General features: G+C 63.2%; 2 protein-coding genes across 7 annotated transcripts in view; one reads left to right on the top strand and one right to left on the bottom strand.

The window, feature by feature from the left end:
• Positions 1 to 7,645, top strand: NFKBID (NFKB inhibitor delta). 6 transcript variants are annotated; one of them, XM_073322580.1, is made up of 11 exons: positions 53 to 172; positions 485 to 518; positions 739 to 1,010; positions 1,294 to 1,517; positions 2,322 to 2,427; positions 3,250 to 3,396; positions 3,620 to 3,671; positions 3,844 to 3,989; positions 4,394 to 4,504; positions 4,725 to 4,889; positions 5,088 to 7,645. In XM_073322580.1, exons 3-11 carry the CDS (start codon positions 756 to 758, stop codon positions 5,283 to 5,285), a joined length of 1,404 nt encoding a protein of 467 aa, XP_073178681.1. In that variant the 5' UTR covers positions 53 to 172; positions 485 to 518; positions 739 to 755; the 3' UTR covers positions 5,286 to 7,645. The 6 variants fall into 6 exon arrangements, with proteins under 6 accessions (XP_073178675.1, XP_073178676.1, XP_073178679.1 ...); XM_073322574.1 differs by having other exon boundaries at positions 1 to 172; positions 485 to 1,010; XM_073322575.1 differs by having other exon boundaries at positions 1 to 172; positions 485 to 1,010; positions 1,339 to 1,517.
• Positions 7,292 to 19,765, bottom strand: part of NPHS1 (NPHS1 adhesion molecule, nephrin) — a 24,429-nt gene continuing 11,955 nt past the window's right edge. Inside the window, 24 exon segments of the mRNA XM_073322573.1 lie at positions 7,292 to 7,457; positions 7,460 to 7,481; positions 7,650 to 7,819; positions 8,111 to 8,219; positions 8,765 to 8,870; positions 9,106 to 9,130; positions 9,258 to 9,374; positions 9,564 to 9,596; positions 9,599 to 9,613; positions 9,822 to 9,866; positions 9,869 to 9,993; positions 10,390 to 10,501; positions 10,651 to 10,802; positions 12,454 to 12,610; positions 13,056 to 13,227; positions 14,013 to 14,134; positions 14,212 to 14,352; positions 15,503 to 15,643; positions 16,427 to 16,599; positions 17,494 to 17,623; positions 17,787 to 17,955; positions 18,387 to 18,511; positions 18,966 to 19,107; positions 19,550 to 19,707. Of these exon segments, the coding sequence (XP_073178674.1) occupies positions 7,348 to 7,457; positions 7,460 to 7,481; positions 7,650 to 7,819; positions 8,111 to 8,219; positions 8,765 to 8,870; positions 9,106 to 9,130; positions 9,258 to 9,374; positions 9,564 to 9,596; positions 9,599 to 9,613; positions 9,822 to 9,866; positions 9,869 to 9,993; positions 10,390 to 10,501; positions 10,651 to 10,802; positions 12,454 to 12,610; positions 13,056 to 13,227; positions 14,013 to 14,134; positions 14,212 to 14,352; positions 15,503 to 15,643; positions 16,427 to 16,599; positions 17,494 to 17,623; positions 17,787 to 17,955; positions 18,387 to 18,511; positions 18,966 to 19,107; positions 19,550 to 19,707 (2,771 nt within the window). The 3' untranslated portion in view covers positions 7,292 to 7,347.

Genomic DNA, 19,765 nt, shown 5'->3' on the forward strand with positions numbered 1-19,765 from the left:
TGTCACAACCAGGGGATGGAACCCAGGAGTCCTAGGCTGAGTGCTTGGTCTCCCTTCCCCTCGCCAGGCGGTAGAGGAGACAGAAGCGCGGTCCCCACCCCAGACAGTGAAGAAGCTTCTGGAGCAGAAGAGACGGCAGCAGACAGCACTGGGCTATGCAGCCAGCTCTCAGGTGAGCCCCTCTGCCCTGCCTCCCCCCGCCCCATTTCCCTGCGTGTCTTGATCACAGCTGAGACTTCTCTAGCCCTGGACCTCAGGTGTGACTCCTGGTGTGTGCACCAAATCTCTTCGTGTCATTTCCATTCTGCCCCCCAAGGCACATGCTGCAGGACAGGCGTCTCCTTTATTTCCTGGCCACTCACACAGTGTTATGTGCAGTTGTTACCTGGCTGTTCTACCCCAGAGGTGGCTGCATCTCGGCTCCAGACAAGCCATCCTGTGGCTCATCAGCAATTTCTGGTTTGTTCTTTTTCCCTCTCTGTAGGTCCCAACAGATGTCATTGACTCTTCTCAGACAGGTGAGTGAAAAATGGACTCCCCCCATTGCAGCTTTCCCCCAACCCTAGATACCCTTTGATTCCCCTGGGGTCCCCACTCCCTGCCTGTGGTATGACAACCCCAGATCCTCTGATCCCTCAGGAGTGCCATCCTCTCCCCTGGGACACCCATGCTGTCTCTCATCCCCTCCCCCCCCCCCGCATGCTTTGCACCCACCATCCATGTCTCTCTTCCATCCAGATGATTGCCCGGAGCCCATGGGGCTGGGAAGGGGATCTGGGGGGGAATCTGCTCCTGGGCCCCCCCTGGCTCCCTACCCACCCTGGCAGGTCGACCCCTCATGCCATGCGGCCTTCCCCGACTGCCACTATCACTGCTCGGCCACGGCCAGCAGCTACCAGTCCCCAGGACCCATGTACGAGGCAACAGACTCCTACGCCTCTGTGGGGACCGGGGTGTTTGGAGCAGGTGATCCCTACAGCACCATGATGGCAGCCACGGGGGACTTGGAGGTGAGATGGGGGCTGCGGGTCAGGAGTGAGGGGCAGCGGCAGATCTGTGGGGCTGGGTTAGCAGGGGCAGTGGGTTGGGAAGCAGGGGCACCGGCAGAGCTGTGGGGCTGGGCTAAAAAGGGGCAGTGGGTCAGGAGGGGGCACCGGCAGAGCTGTAGGGTTGTGCTAGCAGATGGCTGTGGGTCGGGAGTGAGGGGCACCAGCAGAGCTGTGGGGCTGGGCTAGCAGGGCGCAGTGGGTCAGGAGTGAGGGCTGTAACCCCCCCGCTCTCTCCCCTCACCAGGTCCCTGTACCACCCCCCTCACTGGGCCTGTTCCCAACTCCGCAGGCATCCTCTGCCCCCTGGATGCAGCCCACCCGGAGCACCCCCTATTCTGACCCCCTAGAACTGGGCAGCTTTGAGGACCCGGTTGGGGTGCTGGATCCCGGGGAGCTGGCCAGGGCCCGAGCCGAGATCCGGAGCATGGACCCGGTGCGGCTGCTGCATCAGGATGAAGATGGGGACACGTGAGTATCTGGGAGGACCCCAAAACTCACCCTAGCCCCCCACTCCTGGGAGTGGAGGGAATGGGGCTCCTCAGCCCCCCGCCTCAGATGGGGTGTGCGGGGGCTGAACTGCTGTGTCCCAGGGAGGATAATGGATAGAGCTGGCAGGGGGGGGGAAATAGGACTGGGGGGGGCATATAGTGGGGGCTGGGATGGTCGGTCTGGGTGGGGGGGGGGTTGGGTAATGTTAGTGAAAGCCTGGGTGGGAATGGGGCAGGGGCAGTGCAAGCAGCAGGGAGGGTGGCACAGAGGGGGTGGGGGATCTCCTGGGCTTTAGGGAGGGACAGAAAGCAGGTGGCACTGGGGGGTGCAGGAGGCAGGTGGGGGATCTGCAGGGGTGCAGAAGCGTGTGAGACTGGGTAGGGCGGTGCATGGGCAGGTGTGAAGAGCTGTGGAGGTGCAAGGGTGGTGGCACTGGGTGGGGGATCTGCAGGGGTTTGGGGCAGTGGTGAGCTGGAGCTGGTTCAGAACTGGTTGTTAAATTTTGAAGTCGGTTTAGAATCCGTTGTTAAAGGGGTGGGCAAACTTTGGCCCATGGGACTGTTGTGTCCGGCCCGCCTGAGCTCTTGGCTGGGGAGACTCCCCTGAGAATCCCTTTTTAATTTTTACTCACCCAGCGGTGCTCCGGGCCTTTGGCGGCCCTGAAGGACCCGCCGCCGAAGACCCAGAGTGACTGAAGGGACTGGTTCTTCAGCTTTTGGCAGCTCCTCACTGGTTTGGGGGGTGCAAGGGGGGTCACTGACATCTGTCTCTCCCCCGCGGCAGGATCCTACACCTGCTGGCTGCCCGGGGGCTGCGTCACTTTGCCCAGGCAGCTGCCGAGGCCTTCAAGGAGTGCGGGCAGCTGGAGATCAAGGAACACAAGGGCAAGGTGAGCCAGGGGGGTTCCAGGGGCGGGGGGCTGGGCTGGGCACCCAGCTCAGGGCAGGAGAATGGAGCGACTGTGGGTCAAAGGTCGCAGTGCTGCAGGTGGATGGTAAGGGTCATGCAGAGGAGTTGGCCAACCGTGCCAATGGGCTCAAGGATCACGCCAAGGTAGGGGTCAAGGGTCACTGGGTGGTCAGGATAAGGCCATTACTGGGGATCTAGGTTGGGGGTGGGAAAACTTTTTGGCCTGAGGGCCACAATGGGGTGTGAAACTGTGTATGGAGGGCTGGGTAGGGAAGGCTGTGCCTCCCCAACAGCCTGGCCCCGCCCCCTATTTGCCCACTTCCCGCCCTCTGACTGCCCCCCTCAGAACCCCCGACCCATCCAACCCCCCCGCTCCTTGTCCCCTGACAGGCCCCCCTGGACTCCATGCCCTATCCAACCCCACCTGTTCCCTGAACCTGACTGCCCCAGAAACTCTGCCCCTTCCAACTGTCTCCTGACTGCCCCCCAGGACCCCGCGCCCCTAACCTGCTCCCTGTCCTGACTGCCCCCTGGGACCCCCTATCCAACCCCCCCACCGTCAGGTGTGTGCGCCACTCAGAGCAGCAGGAGCTCGCAGCCCCACTGCCCGTGCGGCAGCTTGGCTGCAGGGGAGGGGGAAACAACAGGGGAGGGGCCGGGGCCAGCCTCCTGGGCCAAGAGCTCAGGGGTCGGGCAGGACAGTCCCGCGGGCCGTAGTTTGCCCGCCTCTGGTCTAGGGTCATGCCGTGGGCCCCTTTTCTGCCTTCTAACGCTGGGGTCTCCCGGCTTCCCCCCTCCCCAGACCCCACTGCTGGTGGCTGCCACAGCCAACCAGGCCGAGCTCGTGCGGGACCTGCTAGTGCTGGGAGCCGATGCCAATGCCGCTGACCACAAGGGCCAGACGCTGCTGCACTTGGCAGCCACCTACGGGTTCCCCAACGTCCTCATGGTGAGTGTGTAGCCGAGAGGGAACCCAGGTATACGGGATCACAGGCCCCCCACCCTCACTTCTCAGAGCTGGGGATCAAACCCAGAAGTCCTGGCTCCCAGCCCCTTCCCCCCACCCCGTTTAACCACTAGATACCACTCCTTCTACCCAAATACAATGTCTGAAATTGGTGTCAATTTACTCCCCCCCACCCATTTAACTGAACCCAGTTTCTCTCCGCCAGGCCGTGATGGCGTCTGGGGTCCCTGTCAACGTGGAGGCCAGGAACTTTGAAGGTAGGACACATCCAGCTGGGGGGGACGTGGGGAGCGAGGGAGTGTGCTGGGGGCGGGGATCTGCCGGCCTCTCCCAGCAGGTTTTGTTGACCTCCCGCAGCAGGGAGTGCTGTGGGAAGAGGGGTGCTGGCTGTGGGGGGGCTGCTCTCACCCCTCCTCTTGGTGCCCCCAGGGCAGACCCCTCTGCACTGTGCTGTGATCTCCCACAACAAGGCCTTGCGGGCACTGGGTGTCGGGACCCCGACCCCGGAGCGGCTGCAGGACATGTTGGCCTGCATCCAGGCCCTGCTGCACATGGGGGCAGATTACACCAGCCAGGTAGGTGACCAGGGGGAGAGGGAAGGGGGGGTTCTGTGCCTGTCCCCCAGGGCCTGTAAGCCTTGACCTGTGCTTGGTGCAGGGTGGGGGAGGATGGGTGGGGAATTTGCCAGGAGGGCAGATCTGCCTCCTAGCTACCCAAGGCGTCCCCATTCTGTTCTGCCCCCCCTTCCCCCCACCATGCAATTGACCTTGCTGATATCATGGGGCAGTGCTGGGAATTCCTTGTCTTCCTGCCCCCCCGCATAGCACCAGCTGTTCTGGCCTTCCCAGGGCTGTGTCAGTCTTCCATATTGACTGGGGGTCGGGGGGGGGGGCAGGCTGCCCAGGGATTTGGAGAGCAGGATCTGGTCCCCCTCCGCCCCCATCCTACGCTCACCACCCTCCCATCCCTGCCCTCCCAGGACATAAAGAGCAGCAAGACGGTTCTGCACCTGGCCGTGCAGGATGGGAACCTGTCGCTGGTTCAGTTCTTCCTGCAGCTGCCTGGGCCAAGGCAATTCGTCAACATGAAGGTGAGGAAGGCAGGGGGTCTCCTTGCTTGGGGTGGGATTGGATGAGGGAGAGGCCCATTCTGAAGGGGGATGGGGTGGGACATGATGGGGGGTGTTTGGGCAGGGGGAAGCTGGACTGCAAGGGCTGGGGTGAGCTCAGCCAGGTCTGCTGGGGAGGGGGTGCTGTTCTGGTGGGGGGCAGGGGCTGTGTGTAACCCTCTGTCCCTCCCCTCCTCCCCAGGCCCACGGGAACACGGCCCTGCACATGGCTGCAGCCCTGCCGGGCCCACCCTGCCAGGAGAGCCTCGTGCGGCTGCTGCTGAGCCGGGGGGCTGACCCCAGCGCTCGCAACCTGGAGAACGAACAGCCAGCCCATCTGCTGCCTCCCGGGCCCGGGGGAGACCAGGTGAGACCCCCAGGAGATCCACTGCGCCTCTGACACCGCCCACCCCACCCCGGACACCTGGAGTGAAGCGCCCCCAGCCCTGGCAGCTGGGCCCCCAACGGAAGCAGGTGCACCCCAGCCTGCAGGGGGGACACAGTGTGTGGTTGGGGGTTTTCCAGTGTCCCCCTAACTCAACCTCTCCTCTTCTTCCCCCGCCAGCTGCGCCTCTTGTTGAAGAGCCGGCGCCCACCCCCTGGTGCTGCCCCGCCGTCCCGCCCCAGCCCCCCTAGACCAATGACTGCCAAAGGAAGTGGGCGGTGGGGGACTCGTCTGGTGCCGCTCAGTGAAGAAGGCTGGGGGGAGAGGATTTGGCATTTCTCTGGAAAATTGTCTGTAATATTTTCTGTATTTAACTAACTTATTGTATTAGGGCCCTCCGGACGCCTGGGTTCTCCAAGTCCACTGCTCCCTTGTTGCTTGGACCCCCCACTGGGTCTCACAGCAGCACGCAGTATGGCCAACCAGATGCCTGGGTCCACTGCTGCCTGCCATATGGGGCTGCAACACTTGGGGGCTGAGCCCCTTGCCTTCCTCCTCTTGGGGCTGGGTGTGTAACTGCCCCCTACTGGACTGATGTGTGGGCTGCATGTGCTTGTGCCGATGCAGTGGGTGGCAGCTGAGGGGAAGGCCAGGGACAGCCCCAGCTCTAAACCCCTAGACCCCACTCCCCACCCAGAGCCGGGGGTAGAACCCAGGCGTCCTGGTTGCAGCAGCCTCCTTCACACCCAACCCCACGGGGAGGGAGGTTGGTTGGCCCCATTAACTTTTCCTCTGCTGAGCATTGACTCAGCCCAAATTTCTATCTGGGGGCAGCCCCACACCCCCTCTTGTGGTGTCCCCCCCATATTGCTGGGGGGGTGCAGCAGAGGGTCCTGTGTTAATTTCAGCCCCAGGGATGGCTGGGGGAGATCCCCTGATTTCTATGAAATCATGTCTTGGTTGGGCATTGAACCCAGGTGTCCGGCCCCACCGAGGGGGGGCGGGGGGAACTACCTCCCACCCTCCTTCAGTCATATCATTTCTGTGAAATGAACTTTTATGAACCACAGTGGTTCACATAGAGGGGGAGGGAGAGTGAGGCAGGGTGTGGGGCGGACCCCGGTGTCCGACTGGCCTTTGACCCACACCCTGTGTCTGCCCCTACCCTCCACATTATCACAGTGCCGCATCCCCAAACAGGCTTGAGTGACTGTGATAAGGGTGATGGCACAGCGGTGCCCCCTTCAGGCAGCAAGCAGAACTGCTGCCTGTGTTTCATAGCCCCTGTATTGCCAAGGGCCATTGTCCTTGGGAGGCAGCGGGCTGGGGTCCAGCGCTGCTATTATTACCCCCTCCCACAAAGGGGGGGTCCCAAGTTTGTTCCCTTGTTGGAACATGAGACGTTTCGTTGAGAAATAAGGTTTAGTGCTTCTCACCTGTTCAAACTTCCCACACAGCATCTGTGTTACTGGAAACCTGTAGGCCAGATACCCTGGTTCAACTTATAGCTGGGCCCAGTGGCCCTGCCCCAGCAGTGGCTGCATCTCAGCACTGGGCACACTGTTTATATGCAGCTGTTCCCTGGCTGCCCCACCCCAGAGGTGGCTGCATCTCCGTGCAAGTCCCCTGAGCTCTGACTATCCAAGGTGGGGAAGGGCAGACTGTAAACTCCTTGAGGGGCAGGACTGTATTTTTGTTCTGTGTTTGTACAGCCCTTAGCACCATGTGGGCCAGGATAGTGACTAGAACTCCTGCCAGTTGCCACGAGGGAACTAAGACAACTGCTTGTCCAGAGCCAGGGGGAATCAATGGGCCCTCCTAGCTAAACCCCTTTTCCTCCCCCCACCCCCTTCCCAGTGACAGCCAGGACTGTTCTGGCTCTAGGCAGCATAATGCTGGGGCATTGGGGCCAGCCCTGCCTGTTGGGGGAAGGTGTCCCCTATCCAAGACCCCTTTTCACCTGTCTGGGGATAAACATTAGAGCTGCTCCCCTTAATCCAGCAGCTTCCCTCCCCATGGTGACTCCTGTTCCCAGTGCCCTTAGTAGCCCCAGCTAGCCAGCAACAACCCCACGGGGGCAGAGATCCTAGCTCCACCCTTGGGGGCAGGGAGCAAACTTTGGTCTGGGGGGGTTACATCTCCCACAAGCCAGCCTGGGGGGGGGGTGTGCACCTGGGCAGGTGCCTGTTGCTTTGTGTTAGGTGGGGGGGAGCCAGACAAATAGTAAATGGCTATTGACATCCTTCTACCTGGCTTGCAGTCATTGAGAAGGGCAGGCGCCGAGTGGGGCTGAGAGGACAGACAGATAATGCCCCGCACTGAGCCCCTCACATTACTCCCCGTGGTTCCCCACACAACAGTGGTCAAGTCCAGGTAGGGTGGGGTTCAAGGCATTTTATTCTATGGTCAGACAGACACCTGGCCCCTGGCCTAGCCCCCCTCACACTAGCTCCCCCTTTAGCTCAAAGGGCAGCCCCTCATCTGCCCCGGGGGGGAGCATATCTGCCACCTGGTTGTAGATCCTCAGGGGGTCCTCAGAGCCAGCCAGGACTGGCCCCTCCATGGATAGGCACCCTGGGAAGAGAGAGAGTCCGTCACCCCAAACCTGCACTGAGCCAGGCAGAGAACCCAGGAGTCCTGACTCCCAGCCCCTCTCTGCTCTGACCACTACACACCACTCCCCTCCCTGAGCCAGGAACAGAACCCAGGGCTCCTGTTGAAGCTGGGCAGACGGCCACTCACCGTATAGTCCTGGCAGGGTAGTGCCCCTGGGCAGAGTGGGGCAGGAGCTTGCAGGTGCAGGGCCCCCAGTTCCTCATAGATCCCAGGCTCCATCACGTCCTCGTATTCGTGGGGGGCCAAGGGGCCGAGCCAGCGTGCAGGGAACCCAGAGTCTGGAACTGCCACGGGACCTGTGGGGCCGGGGACACAGCAAAGGACTATGGAGCCTTTCCCCTCTAGGGGGTGCTGGCTCCCATCCAGCCCCAGCGTGGGGACTAGCTGGCATGGGGGAGTGAGGAAGGGGGCACTGGCTCCTGTCCCCTCTAGGGGGCACTGGCTCCTGTCCCCTCTAGGGGGCACTGGCTCCTGTCCCCTCTAGGGGGCACTGGCTCCCATCAGGCCCCAGGGTGGGGACTGGCTGACTTAGTGGGGCAGGGAGCCTGTCACCTCTAGGGGCACAAGTTCTTACCCCTCACACCCACCTGTGGTGCTGGTGTCCGTCTCCCCCTCGGCTCTCTCGGGGTGGGGGGGCAGCCGGGGTCGATACTCGTGGCCAGGCATGTACCCTGGCCAGGTGCCCATGGAACTGCCCTACAGGGGAGCCAAAGAGAGACCCTGTCACACACCAAGGGAACACTCAAAAATAGCCCCCTCAAAATAGAACCCAGGAGTCCTGGATCCCACATCCCCCACTGTGACTGCCTGACCCTGCTCCCTTTTCACCAGTGTACATGCCCCAACCCTGTTTCTTTCCCTCCCTGCCAGGCCAGATACAACCCCTACATGTCAACTGAGCCCCACCCCACAGTACCCCCTGCTGAACCCCCACCCTGCTTCCCGCAGCACAGCGGCCCCTAGTGAACCCCCACCTGGCTCTCTGTGGCACAGTGCCCCCTAGTGAGCCCCCTGCTGAGCCCTCACCCTGCTCCCATGGCACAGTGCCCCCTACTGAACCCCCACCCTGGTCCCTGCAGCACCTCACCCCTGCTGAGCCCCCTCCAGCACAGCACCCCATACTGAGTCCCCCACCCCCTGCTGAGTCCCTCAACTTGCCCCGCAGCATGGTGCCCTCTACTGAGCCCCCTGCCCTGCTCCCTGCAGCCTGCTGCTGAGCCCCCCACTCCCTCATCCTCTCACCCAGAGGACGCACTCCTCTCTGAGTAACTGTCCAGGAGCGTCTGCCATGCCGCTGGATTTACCGCTTCCCCCAAGCTGTAGTCATTCCCAGCACTGGGCTTCCTCCTGAAAGGCAAAGGGTGGGAGCCAGGACTCCTGGGTTCTCTCCCTAGCTCTGAGAGGGGACTGGGGTCTAGTGGTTAGAGCGGGGGGGGGGTGGCAGGAGGCAGGATTCCTGGGTTCTCTCCCCAGCTCCGGGAGGGGAGTGGGGTCTAGTGGTTGGAGCTGTGGTGGCCGTGTGTCTGTGTTAGGGTGTCGTAGTGTGACAGAATACACAGAACTGCCTGCCCTCCACACTCACCTCTTCTTGGCCTCCTCCCGGACACCTGCAGTCAGAACCAGAAAACAGCAAGGATCAGCCTGGGCTGGGATAGGGGTAGGGCCTCATTGGGCGGAGGCTGTTTGGTGCTGTGAGTTTCCTCAGGGCAGAGCCCCTGTCTGTGGGGGGATTACCTGCCTGGGCCTGGCGCCGTCTGAACAGGCAGGCAAGGAGGGTGGCGTTGGAGAGCAGTAGCAGGGCTCCCAGTGCGCTCAGCCCCCCAACGAGGGCCGGGGGCAACACCGGGCCTTCTGGGAAAGCAAAGGAGAGTGTCAGAGAGTGGCCAGGAGCCAGCGTCTGCCAGAGGGGAAACACGTGGGGTCCCATTCGCCACCCCCTGAGCCAGCCCGTCCCCCACTCTGACCACCAGACCCCACTCCCCTCCCAGAGCTGGGACAGAACCCAGGAGGCTGGGCTTTCCGCCCCCTTCCAGTACCCACCTGTTCGGGGCACTTCAGGGTCCACAACTGGCGCTCCTCTAAGGGCAGCTCTGAAATGACATCAGCTCCATCAGGGGTGAACCCCACAGACCCCCCCACACACACCACTGAGCCCTTGCCTCTGTGCAGCATAGCCCCCGCCATCCCAGCACAGGGCCCCCACTACAGCCCCTGCCACCGCACCCTGCCCCCTGCTGAGACCCCCATTCCTCTAGTCTGGCACTGAGCCCCCTGACCCCCCAGCACAGTGCCCCCTACCTGCGGTGGTGACGGTGACGCTGGGGCCCTGGGTGCTCTCCCCAGGGCGTTGTGGGCGCTGACGCCAATACTGTAGGGGGTGTCTGGGCTCAGCCCCGTCAGGGTGAACGCGGGGGTCTGGGCGGGGAACACGTCCATGTACAGGGCACTGGGGGCGCCCGGCCAGCGGTACCTGTGGGCACAGAGGGTGAGGGACCCCAGACCCTGGGGAGGCCCCACCTCATCCATCCCCACCCAATGGCTTCCACCCATGCGAGCCCCCCAGCTCTGAGCACCACTATCCCTGCCCCCAGCCCCATCCTCCTCCTCCCCCACCCACACCAGCCCCCCAGCTCTGAACCTCACTGTCCCACCCCCCAGCCTCCTCCTCCTCCTCCCCTACCCATGCCAGCCCCCCAACTCTGAATCCCAGTCCCCACCCCAGGCTCCTCCTCCCCCGCCCACGCCAGCCCCCCAGCTCTGAGCCTCACTGTTCCCAGCCAACAACACCCTCTTCATCCTCCTACTGCCCATCCAGAGTCCCCTCCAATCCCTCCCTGCCTCCTCCACCCCACACCACTGCTCCCACCTGATGCGGAATCTCTGAGGCAGCCCCCCATCGAACCCGGGGATCCACTCCAGGGTGGCTGAATTGTGGGTGATGCTGACGACCTTTAACCCCGTGGGGGGGTCAGGGGAGCCTGCAGAGACGGGGAAGAGAGAGAGAGAGATCACCCTGTTCTGCCGCTGCCCCTCATTCCCAACCTGTAGCCTCTGCTAGCCCAGCCCTGGACTCCCCCAATCCCCCATCAGCCCCTCACTCCTGACCCGTAGGCCCCCCGGGCCGTACTGGTGCTGAGGAGCTGGATGTCCAGTCTGTCTGTGCCCAGTGCATTGCTGGCGCGGCAGGTGAAGGTGGCGTAGTCGTGCGCAGCACTGACATTGGCGATGGTCAGGGTGCTGCTGTGCCAGGCGCCCTCATGCCAAGTGTGCTCCGTGTACCTGTGGGGGTGGGGGGTGGAACTGGGGTCAGGTCAGAACCAGGACTGGCCCAGACCCAGGGACTGAATCAGAACCAGGGACTGACCCAGAACCAGGCGCTGAATCAGAGCCAGGGACCAGCCCCGACCCAGGCACTGAATCAGAACCGGGACTGGACTAGAACAAGGATTTGATCAGGATGGAGACTGGATGAGAACCAGGAACCAGATTAGAAGCAGGATGGAAGCAGCAAACTCAAGGGGTGAGGGTAGGTCAGGGACCCCACTGGTATTCTAAGGGGGAGAGGTTGTGGGGGGCACTCTCCAGGGTTGGGTCTCAGTGTTTGGGGATTACTGGGGTGCCCTGTGTCCAGGCAACGAGGGGCACATTAGAATGGGGGTCTGCCCCCGCCAGCCATTACTGTGACAAAGCAGGAATTTTCTGTGACATTTTTATGAAGCTACTGCCTCCCTCAGTTTCCCTCTCTGCTTCATGTTGCTCTCCAGGGGGTGCAAAAAGGCTAACATGCTGCTCCTGGGGCAGTGTCAGAGCCATGGGGCACGTGTGTCAAGAAGTTGGCTGGGGTGGGTTAAAGGACTGGCTGGAACCAACCCGGGTCCCCAGAAGCTGATTATCTTCAAGAGACCCCAGTGGTGAAAGCAGGGTGCCCTGGCTGGGAGCAACAACGCGCTATCTCAGAGGTTTTCTCTCCTGGCCCTGGCAGATTTGTAGTTTTGGTACTTTTACCAGACAATCACAATGTTTATTTTAAAGTATTTTTTCCTATTTTTATCTGCTGACGTTTTCACAGTTGTGGGAAATGAGGGGGGAGGGGAGGAATCATGATTTAATGCCAGCCGCCAGTAAGATTCCCAAAAGTGAAAGCTTGATTAACTGTGAAAACACAAATTGCCAAGGTCACCTGCCAAAATATGCCAAACAACTTGCTGAAAAGCAACCTCTCCCAAGGTCGCAGCCAGCATCATTCGTAAATCCCTGGGCATACTGCTGCAAAGATCTTGCCCTTGGCTGGGGCATGGGTGGTGAAATCGATGGTGATCAGCATTTAGGGATGAAAGTCGGATCCTTCCAGCCCTCTCCACTGGCAGGCAGGCAGGCATAAATTCCAGCCGCTCAGGAGGGGGAGTTTTTGTAATGGAGCCAATTGACAGGGTCCCCAGTGAGCTCCGGCTGGCAGAGGACATGCATGGGTCTTGGGTGACCAGACGTCCCAGTACTAGGGTTTTTTTCTTATAAACGCAACTATCCTCCCCCACCCCCAATGAAAAAAAGTGTCCCGATTTTTCATGCTTGCTGTCTGGTCACCCTACGTGGGTCCTGGGGTCTGCAGGAGATGGAGAACCAGCCACCAGATGCCTGGGATAAAGGCCAGGTTTTGGAGCGATGCCCAGCTGTGCCCTGGCGCTGCCAATGAGACACATCTGGAAAAGGACAGAGCCAGGTGGGGGCTGTGCAGGGTTGGCCTGGGTCTCTGACTTTGCTTCTCTATGCCAGGCTCAGGGCTTCCTGATGCCTGTGTGCTGGGGACTAATCAACCCCGCCCAGCTTGGCCAAGGCCCCAGGGAGTCTCTGCCCATACTGGCGGGGGTGCACGAATCTGAGGGGTTTTCATGTCCCTGCCCCTCCTCACACATGCTGGGCCACCACCTACCTGGGATTGTCAGGGTCCAAGGCTGCTCCGTTCTTGGCCCAGCTGAACTGCACGCTGGGGACCCCCTGGGCGTGGCACTGCAGGACGGCGGGCGAGCTCCTGTCCCCAGGCATGGCCACCTTCCCCAGCCCCATGCCCTTCTCAATCTCTGGCTTGACTGCAGGGAGAGAGAGAGAGTGAAGGGCAGTCTGGGAATCGAGGTGGGGTGGGGGGAAAGAGTTGGGAGGGCCTTGGAGGGTCAAGGAAGTCCCTGGGGAGGGAGATGTTCTGTGGGGCTCCCCCAGGCCTCAAGGGGTTCCCCAAGGGAGGGGTTTGGGGGAAGGAGGGAAGAGATCAGAGGGGACGGGCAAAAGTCACATCAAGGGGTGCTGGGTTCTGGGTTGTTCTCGGGAGGTGCGTCCCTGGAGAGGGGGTTCCAAGGTGGGGGAGTTGAGGGGGTTCCCAGGATGGAGAAGCAGTGCATGGGGTGGATCCTCAGAGTGGGGGAGGGGCAGAGAGAGGGGAGATCTCTGAGGTGGGGGGGCCAGTGAGTGGGAGGCCCTGGGAGTGGGGATTTCTGGGGGGGTCCCTGGGGTGGGGGGGAGTCTGCATAGGGCACCCACAGCGCACAATGAGGCGGGCGCTGCCCCGGGCTGGGGGGGGCAGCCCGTTGTCCACGCGGCACTCATAGAGTCCAGCTTGTGCCCGCCGTGCCCCCTGGATCCGCAGCCGCCCCACGGCCCCCACGGCCTCTGGCTCCAGCTCCAGCTCCTCCAGGCTGCGCTCCTCCGCCCCCTGCAAGAAGGGTAGGGTCAGTGGGCAAAGGCAGGGGGACATACTAGGGAGGGCAAAGGTCAGAGGGGCAAAGGTCAGGTTACCACAGAGATAACAAAAGTCAGAGCGGGGCAAAGGTCACCCTGACATTTGCATGGCTCAAAGGACACATTGGGGAGGTCAGCAGTTGAATGGGCAAGAGCAAATGTTAAAGGTTAGAGAAAAATGAAAAGTCAGCAGGGGGTCGAAGGGCACAGGTCAGGGAGGGGAAGGTGCAAAGGTCATGGGGGCAAAGGGTAGAACCGGGTAAATGAGGGTCAAAGGTGACAAAATAAATTAAAAAGGCCGGGGAAGGACAAAGGTCACATAAGACATCAAGGGTCAGAGTTCAGTGCAGAGGTCAAATAGGAGAGGGCAAAGGTCAGAGTGGAGACAAAGGTTGCCACTGGGGCAGAGGTCGCCCAGATAATTGCATGAGTCAAAAGCCACCTTGTGGAGGTCAACAGCCAGACAGATGACAGCAAACCTTAAAGTTTGGAGAGAGTGGTCAGAGGGCACAGTTCAGGGATGGGAAGGTGCAAAGGTCACAAGTTGGAGGGCAAAGGGCAGATCTGTGTACATGAGGGCCAAAAGTCAAAGATCATAAGCTAAATCAAAAGATCAGAGGGGACAAAGGTCACATAAGAGATGTCAAGGGTCAGAGGTCAGACAGGAGATGGCAAAAGTCAGATGGGGAGGCCAGGTGGCAAAGGTCACAGGTGGCTCGTGCCTCTCTGAGAGAAGCGGCCAGAGACGCCCCCCCTTACCAGCCACGTCCACTGGAACATGCCCACAGGGGTGGGGTTGGCGTCAGCTATGCATACAAGCTCAGCCGTGGCACCCAGATCCACGTAGACAGGGTCTCCCAGGCTGCGGATGGAGGGGGCATCTGGGGGTCAGAGAAAGGTGGGGCTCAGAGGGGGGCACTGAGATCAGGGGGCAGCGGGACGGGGGGGTGGCACTCACAGTGCACATCCAGGTGGAGGTGGGTCTCGTTCTGCCCCTCAGGGTTCTGGCACCTTGCCCGGTACTGACCCACGTCGGCCCGGCTCACATTCCAGATGGCCAGGCTGCCCCCTGCCTGCAGGTGGTGCCGGGGAGACCCCTCTGTGAGAGAGACAGAGAGAGGAGTCATACGGGGACCCTATGCCCATCTTGGGCAGGGACAGCGCCCCCCCGGAGACTCCCCCACAGCCGGTCTTAGCGCCTCTCCACCCCCACACACACACCTGGTCTCAGTGCCTCTCCCCCTCCCACACACACACCTGGTCTCAGCGCCTCCCCCCCACACACCTGGTCTCAGCGCCTCCCCTCACCACACACACACACCTGGTCTCAGTGCCTCTCCCCCTCCCCCACACACACCTGGTCTCAGTGCCTCTCCCCCTCCCACACACACACCTGGTCTCAGCGCCTCCCCTCACCACACACCTGGTCTCAGCGCCTCCCCCCCCACACACCTGGTCTCAGCGCCTCTCCCCCCACACACCTGGTCTCAGCGCCTCCCCCCCCACACACCTGGTCTCAGCGCCTCTCCCCCTCCCACACACACACCTGGTCTCAGCGCCTCCCCGCCCACACACCTGGTCTCAGCGCCTCCCCCCGACACACACCTGGTCTCAGCACCTCCCCCCGACACACCTGGTCTCAGCGCCTCCCCCCCCACACACCTGGTCTCAGCGCCTCTCCCCCTCCCACACACACACCTGGTCTCAGCGCCTCCCCGCCCACACACCTGGTCTCAGCACCTCCCCCCCCACACACCTGGTCTCAGCGCCTCCCCCCACACACCTGGTCTCAGCGCCTCTCCCCCCCACACACACACACCTGGTCTCAGCGCCTCTCCCCCCCACACACCTGGTCTCAGCGCCTCTCCCCCCACACACCTGGTCTCAGCGCCTCCCCCCACACACACCTGGTCTCAGCGCCTCTCCCCCTCCCACACACACACCTGGTCTCAGCGCCTCCCCGCCCACACACCTGGTCTCAGCACCTCCCCCCCCACACACCTGGTCTCAGCGCCTCCCCCCCCCACACCTGGTCTCAGCGCCTCTCCCCCCACACACCTGGTCTCAGCGCCTCCCCCCCCCACACCTGGTCTCAGCGCCTCTCCCCCTCCCACACACACACCTGGTCTCAGCGCCTCTCCCCCACACACACACCTGGTCTCAGCGCCTCCCCCCACCACACACCTGGTCTCAGCGCCTCTCCCCCTCCCACACACACACCTGGTCTCAGCGCCTCCCCCCACACACACCTGGTTTCAGCACCTTCCCACGGAAGCTCCAGCTGCAGCTCATTTCGGGGGGGTTGGCGGAGACGTGCAGGGGGAGCTCCACGGCTCCGTGTTCCACACCCTGGACCATGGACGGCTGCTCCGACGAGAACTCAGGTGGATCTGGGGCCCACAGAGGGGGCAGCAGCAGCTGAGACCCTGCCCTGCTCAGTGACCCCTGCTGAGCCCCCTGACTGCTCCCTGCAGCCCAGAGCCCTCTGCTGAGCCCCCAACCCCTGCAGCACAGCGCCCCCGGCTGAGCCCCCTCCCAATCCCTGCAGCACAGCGCCCCCTGCTGAGCCCCCAACCCCTGCAGCACAGCGCCCCCTGCTGAGCCCCCAATCCCTGCAGCACGGCGCCCCTGGCTGAGCCCCCTCCCAATCCCTGCAGCACAGCGCCCCCTGCTGAGCCCCCAATCCCTGCAGCACAGCGCCCCCGGCTGAGCCCCCTCCCAATCCCTGCAGCACAGCGCCCCCTGCTGAGCCCCCAACCCCTGCAGCATGGTGCCCCCGGCTGAGCCCCCTCCCAATCCCTGCAGCCCAGAGCCCTCTGCTGAGCCCCCAACCCCTGCAGCACAGCGCCCCCTGCTGAGCCCCCCTTCCTGCAGCACAGCACCACCTGCTGAGCGCCCCTTCCCACAGCACAGCACCCCCAGCTGAGCCCCCTCCCAACCCCCACAACGCAGCGCCCCCAGCTGAGGCCCCAACACCTGCAGCACGGTGTCCCCAGCTGAGCCCCCGCGCTGCTCCCTGCAACACAGCGCCCCCAGCTGAGCCCCCAACCCCTGCAGCACGGTGCCCGTGGCTGAGCCCCCGCCTGCTTACTGCAGCCCAGTGCCTCCAGCTGAGCCCCCGCCTGCTTCCCGCAGCATGGCGCCCCCTATCCCCAGGCAGGGGAAGCTCTCACACAGGATGTTGAGCTTGTAGAAGGTGTTGACAGTCTCAGCCAGGACGGAGCTGTAAGCTTGGCACGTTACCCGCTGCCCATTGTCAGAGGACGACGCTACCAGGGTCACCTTCCCCGAGCTGGAGAGACCCCCGAACTCTGCCGGCTTCTGCCCCAGATCCACACCCTTCAGCCTGAAAGAGCAGCACAAGATGGAACAGCAGGGGACTGTGGGCCGGGAGTGAGGGGCACCAGCAGAGCTGGGTGGGGGGAGCCCAGGGCTGGGACAGCAGGGGGCTGTGGGTCGGGAGTGAAGGGCACCGGCAGAGCCGGGTTGGGGGAACCCAGGGACAGGACAGCAGGGTGCTGTGGGTCGGGAGTGAGGGGCACTGGCAGAGCCGGGTGGGGGGAGCCCAGGGCTGGGACAGCAGGGAGCTGTGGGTCGGGAGTGAGGGGCACCGGCAGAGCCGGGTGGGGGGAGCCCAGGGCTGGGACAGCAGGGAGCTGTGTGTCGGGAGTGAGGGACGCCAGCAGAGCCGGGTTGGGGGAACCCAGGGATGGGACAGCAGGGTGCTGTGGGTCGGGAGTGAGGGGCACCGGCAGAGCCGGGTGGGGGGAGCCCAGGTCTGAGACAGCAGGGAGCTGTGGGTCGGGAGTGAGGAGCACCGGCAGAGCCGGGTTGGGGGAGCCCAGGGCTGGGACAGCAGGGTGCTGTGGGTCGGGAGTGAGGGGCACCGGCAGAGCCGGGTGGGGGGAGCCCAGGGCTGGGACAGCAGGGAGCTGTGGGTCGGGAGTGACGAGCACCGGCAGAGCCGGGTTGGGGGAGCCCAGGGCTGGGATAGCAGGGCGCTGTGGGTTGGGAGTGAAGGGCACCGGCAGAGCCGGGTTGGGGGAACCCAGGGCTGGGATAGCAGGGCGCTGTGGGTCGGGAGAAGGGCACCGGCAGAGCCGGGTTGGGGGAACCCAGGGCTGGGATAGCAGGGCGCTGTGGGTTGGGAGTGAAGGGCACCGGCAGAGCCGGGTTGGGGGAACCCAGGGCTGGGACAGCAGGGAGCTGTGGGTCGGGAGTGAAGGGCACCCTCTCTTACTTCTCTGTGTCCTTGAACCAGGCCAGGGTGGCAAAGGGGTTGCTGCTGCCGGCGATGCAGGTCAGGGTCAGTGTCTGGCCACGTCGCACCTCCTTGGCCATGGTTGTGATCTTCACGTCTATGGGAGGGACTGGGTGTGGGGTGGGGAGCAAAGGGGCAGAACTGAGACTGGTGCGTTGTTGCCACCACCTAATGGGGGCATTGTGCCCTTAAGGGGTGGGGTTACTTGGCTCCGCCTTATGTACAGACCACCCCTCCCTCCCTCCCACCCCCGCTGAGGGCCGAGGACGCACACTGGACGAAGAGGCGGGTCTGGGCCGTGAGTGCCGGACTTTTGCTGCCGTTGGAAGCATTGCAGCGGTAGATGGCCAGGTTGTCGCTGGGGCTGGTGGTCAGGATCAGCTCTTTGGAGACAATCTTGCCCGAGGCCACCTGGGTCCCCTCCTTGAGGGACTTGGTGTCCTGTCGGGAGAAAGCCCAAAGCCCAGTGAGCGACCCAGAGATGCAGCCACCTCTGGGGCGGGGCAGCTAGGAAACAGTCGCATATAACGCCCATGGGTAGGGCTCACCCATCACAGAGATGCAGCCACCTCTGGGCTAGGGTGGGTCTCATTCCAAAGGGACACTGCCCCTCACTGAGACCCCTGCCCCACTGCCCACAGCATGGTGAGCTGAGCTCCCCACCCCACTGCCTGCAGCACAGTCTCCTCACTGAGCCCCCTGCCCTGCTCCCCACAGCATGGCGCCCCTGCTGAGCTCCCCACCCCACTCCCCACAGCACAGCGCTGAGCTCTCTGCCCCACTCCTCACAGCACAGCACCCCCTGCTGAGGCTCTCATGGCCCGGTGCCCCCTGTTGAGCCCCCGACCCGCAACCTGGTGCCCCCCCGAGACCTTGATCCAGATGAGGCGGGGGGCCGGGTTCCCCCCACTGGCGAAGCAGGTCAGCCTGACCTTGGTGCCGGCCCGGAATCGGCTGTCAGGGGGTGGGGCCTCGATCCACACCTTCTGGGGTGGGTCTAGGGGGGATGGGGAACAAAAGGAGGGTTAATGGCAATCAACTCCTGTGTTGCCATGACAACCTGTATCAGCCCCCCCCCCACCATCCCCCTCCAACAGCACCACAGGGAGTGCAGCCCACCCCCCCTTTCCCCAGGGCCCCTCTCCACCCATAGGTCTGGCCATGAGCCCCAGGCTGGGGTGAGATGGGGCTTCCACAGAGGTGGGGGGTCTCAAGTCTCCACAGGGAGCTGTGGGGCAGAACGGGGGGCGTTTCCCCACCCCCTGTCCTCCACTTCCTCTGCCCCCAACCTCCCCTGCTCTCATTCCAGCCCCACTCCCATTCTTCCCCCTCCCCCACTGCCCTCTTATCGCTCCCTGCCCCCTCCCCTTCCTCCAGCCCTTCCCGCCTCCCCCGCAGCCTGGCCAGCCTCACCACCCATTGGCACCCCCCTGTCCCGGGTGGGGGCTCACACTGCACGCTGAGGGACAGGCTGGCACTACGGGTGAAGAGCACAACCTCGTTGAAGGCCTCGCAGGTGAGGGGCAGCCCGTTCTCCTCGCGCCGGGCCATGTGCGTCAGGTTGGAGACGGTCACTGTTCCGCCGTGCGCTGCCTGCGGGAGAGAACCCGGTACTCAGCCCCTGCTCCTGGGGCCTGGCAGGCTGGGGGGCAGGGAATGGGGCCTGGGGCCTGTTCTCTCCAGGTGGCGCCAGCCCTGATCTGTCCCAAGATGGGGCCTGGCTGGCTCAGGGGGCCAGGGAATGGGGCCCGGAGCCTGTTGTCTCCAGGGGGCGCCGGCCCTGATCTGTCCCAGGGCGGGGCCTGGCTGGCTCAGGGGGACAGTGAATGGGATATTCACTAGTGTTATGCAGAGAGGGAAACTGAGGTACCCATAATGGGAGGAGATCAATGAAATTCACAAAGGATTCAGAGAGAGAACCCAGGAATCCTGGCTCCCGGCCCCTCCCAGTTTCCCCTGGCTCAATGTTTCCTCCTGTGGTGGCTGTGGGGGCAGCAGGTGGGGCATCTCCGGGGGTCCATGGCTTGGGACTGACCTCGGTGACGGTGACCTCGGTGGTGGTGAGCTCCCGCCAGCCCAGCCACCAGCGCAGCTGCACCGGGGGGTTGCTGGGGGTGGTGGAGCAGGAGAGCGAGATCTGCTTGTTCTCCGGGGTGCTGCTGGAGCCCAGGATGGAAACCTCTGTGGGGAGAACTGAGGAGGGGAAGAGATCTCAGCCACTGCCAGGAGGGGGCACTGTGGGGGGAGGCAC

Source organism: Lepidochelys kempii, chromosome 24 (assembly GCF_965140265.1).
Source record: "Lepidochelys kempii isolate rLepKem1 chromosome 24, rLepKem1.hap2, whole genome shotgun sequence".
Taxonomy (NCBI): Eukaryota; Metazoa; Chordata; order Testudines; family Cheloniidae; genus Lepidochelys; species Lepidochelys kempii.

Bases quoted from the DNA above. Each gene is read 5' to 3' on its own strand.
- NFKBID (XM_073322574.1), top strand. From the start codon at position 720: ATGTCTCTCTTCCATCCAGATGATTGCCCGGAGCCCATGGGGCTGGGA. The intron at 3,672-3,843 runs GTAGGACACATC...TGGTGCCCCCAG, and splicing joins GGAGGCCAGGAACTTTGAAG to GGCAGACCCCTCTGCACTGT. The intron at 4,505-4,724 runs GTGAGGAAGGCA...CCTCCTCCCCAG, and splicing joins GGCAATTCGTCAACATGAAG to GCCCACGGGAACACGGCCCT.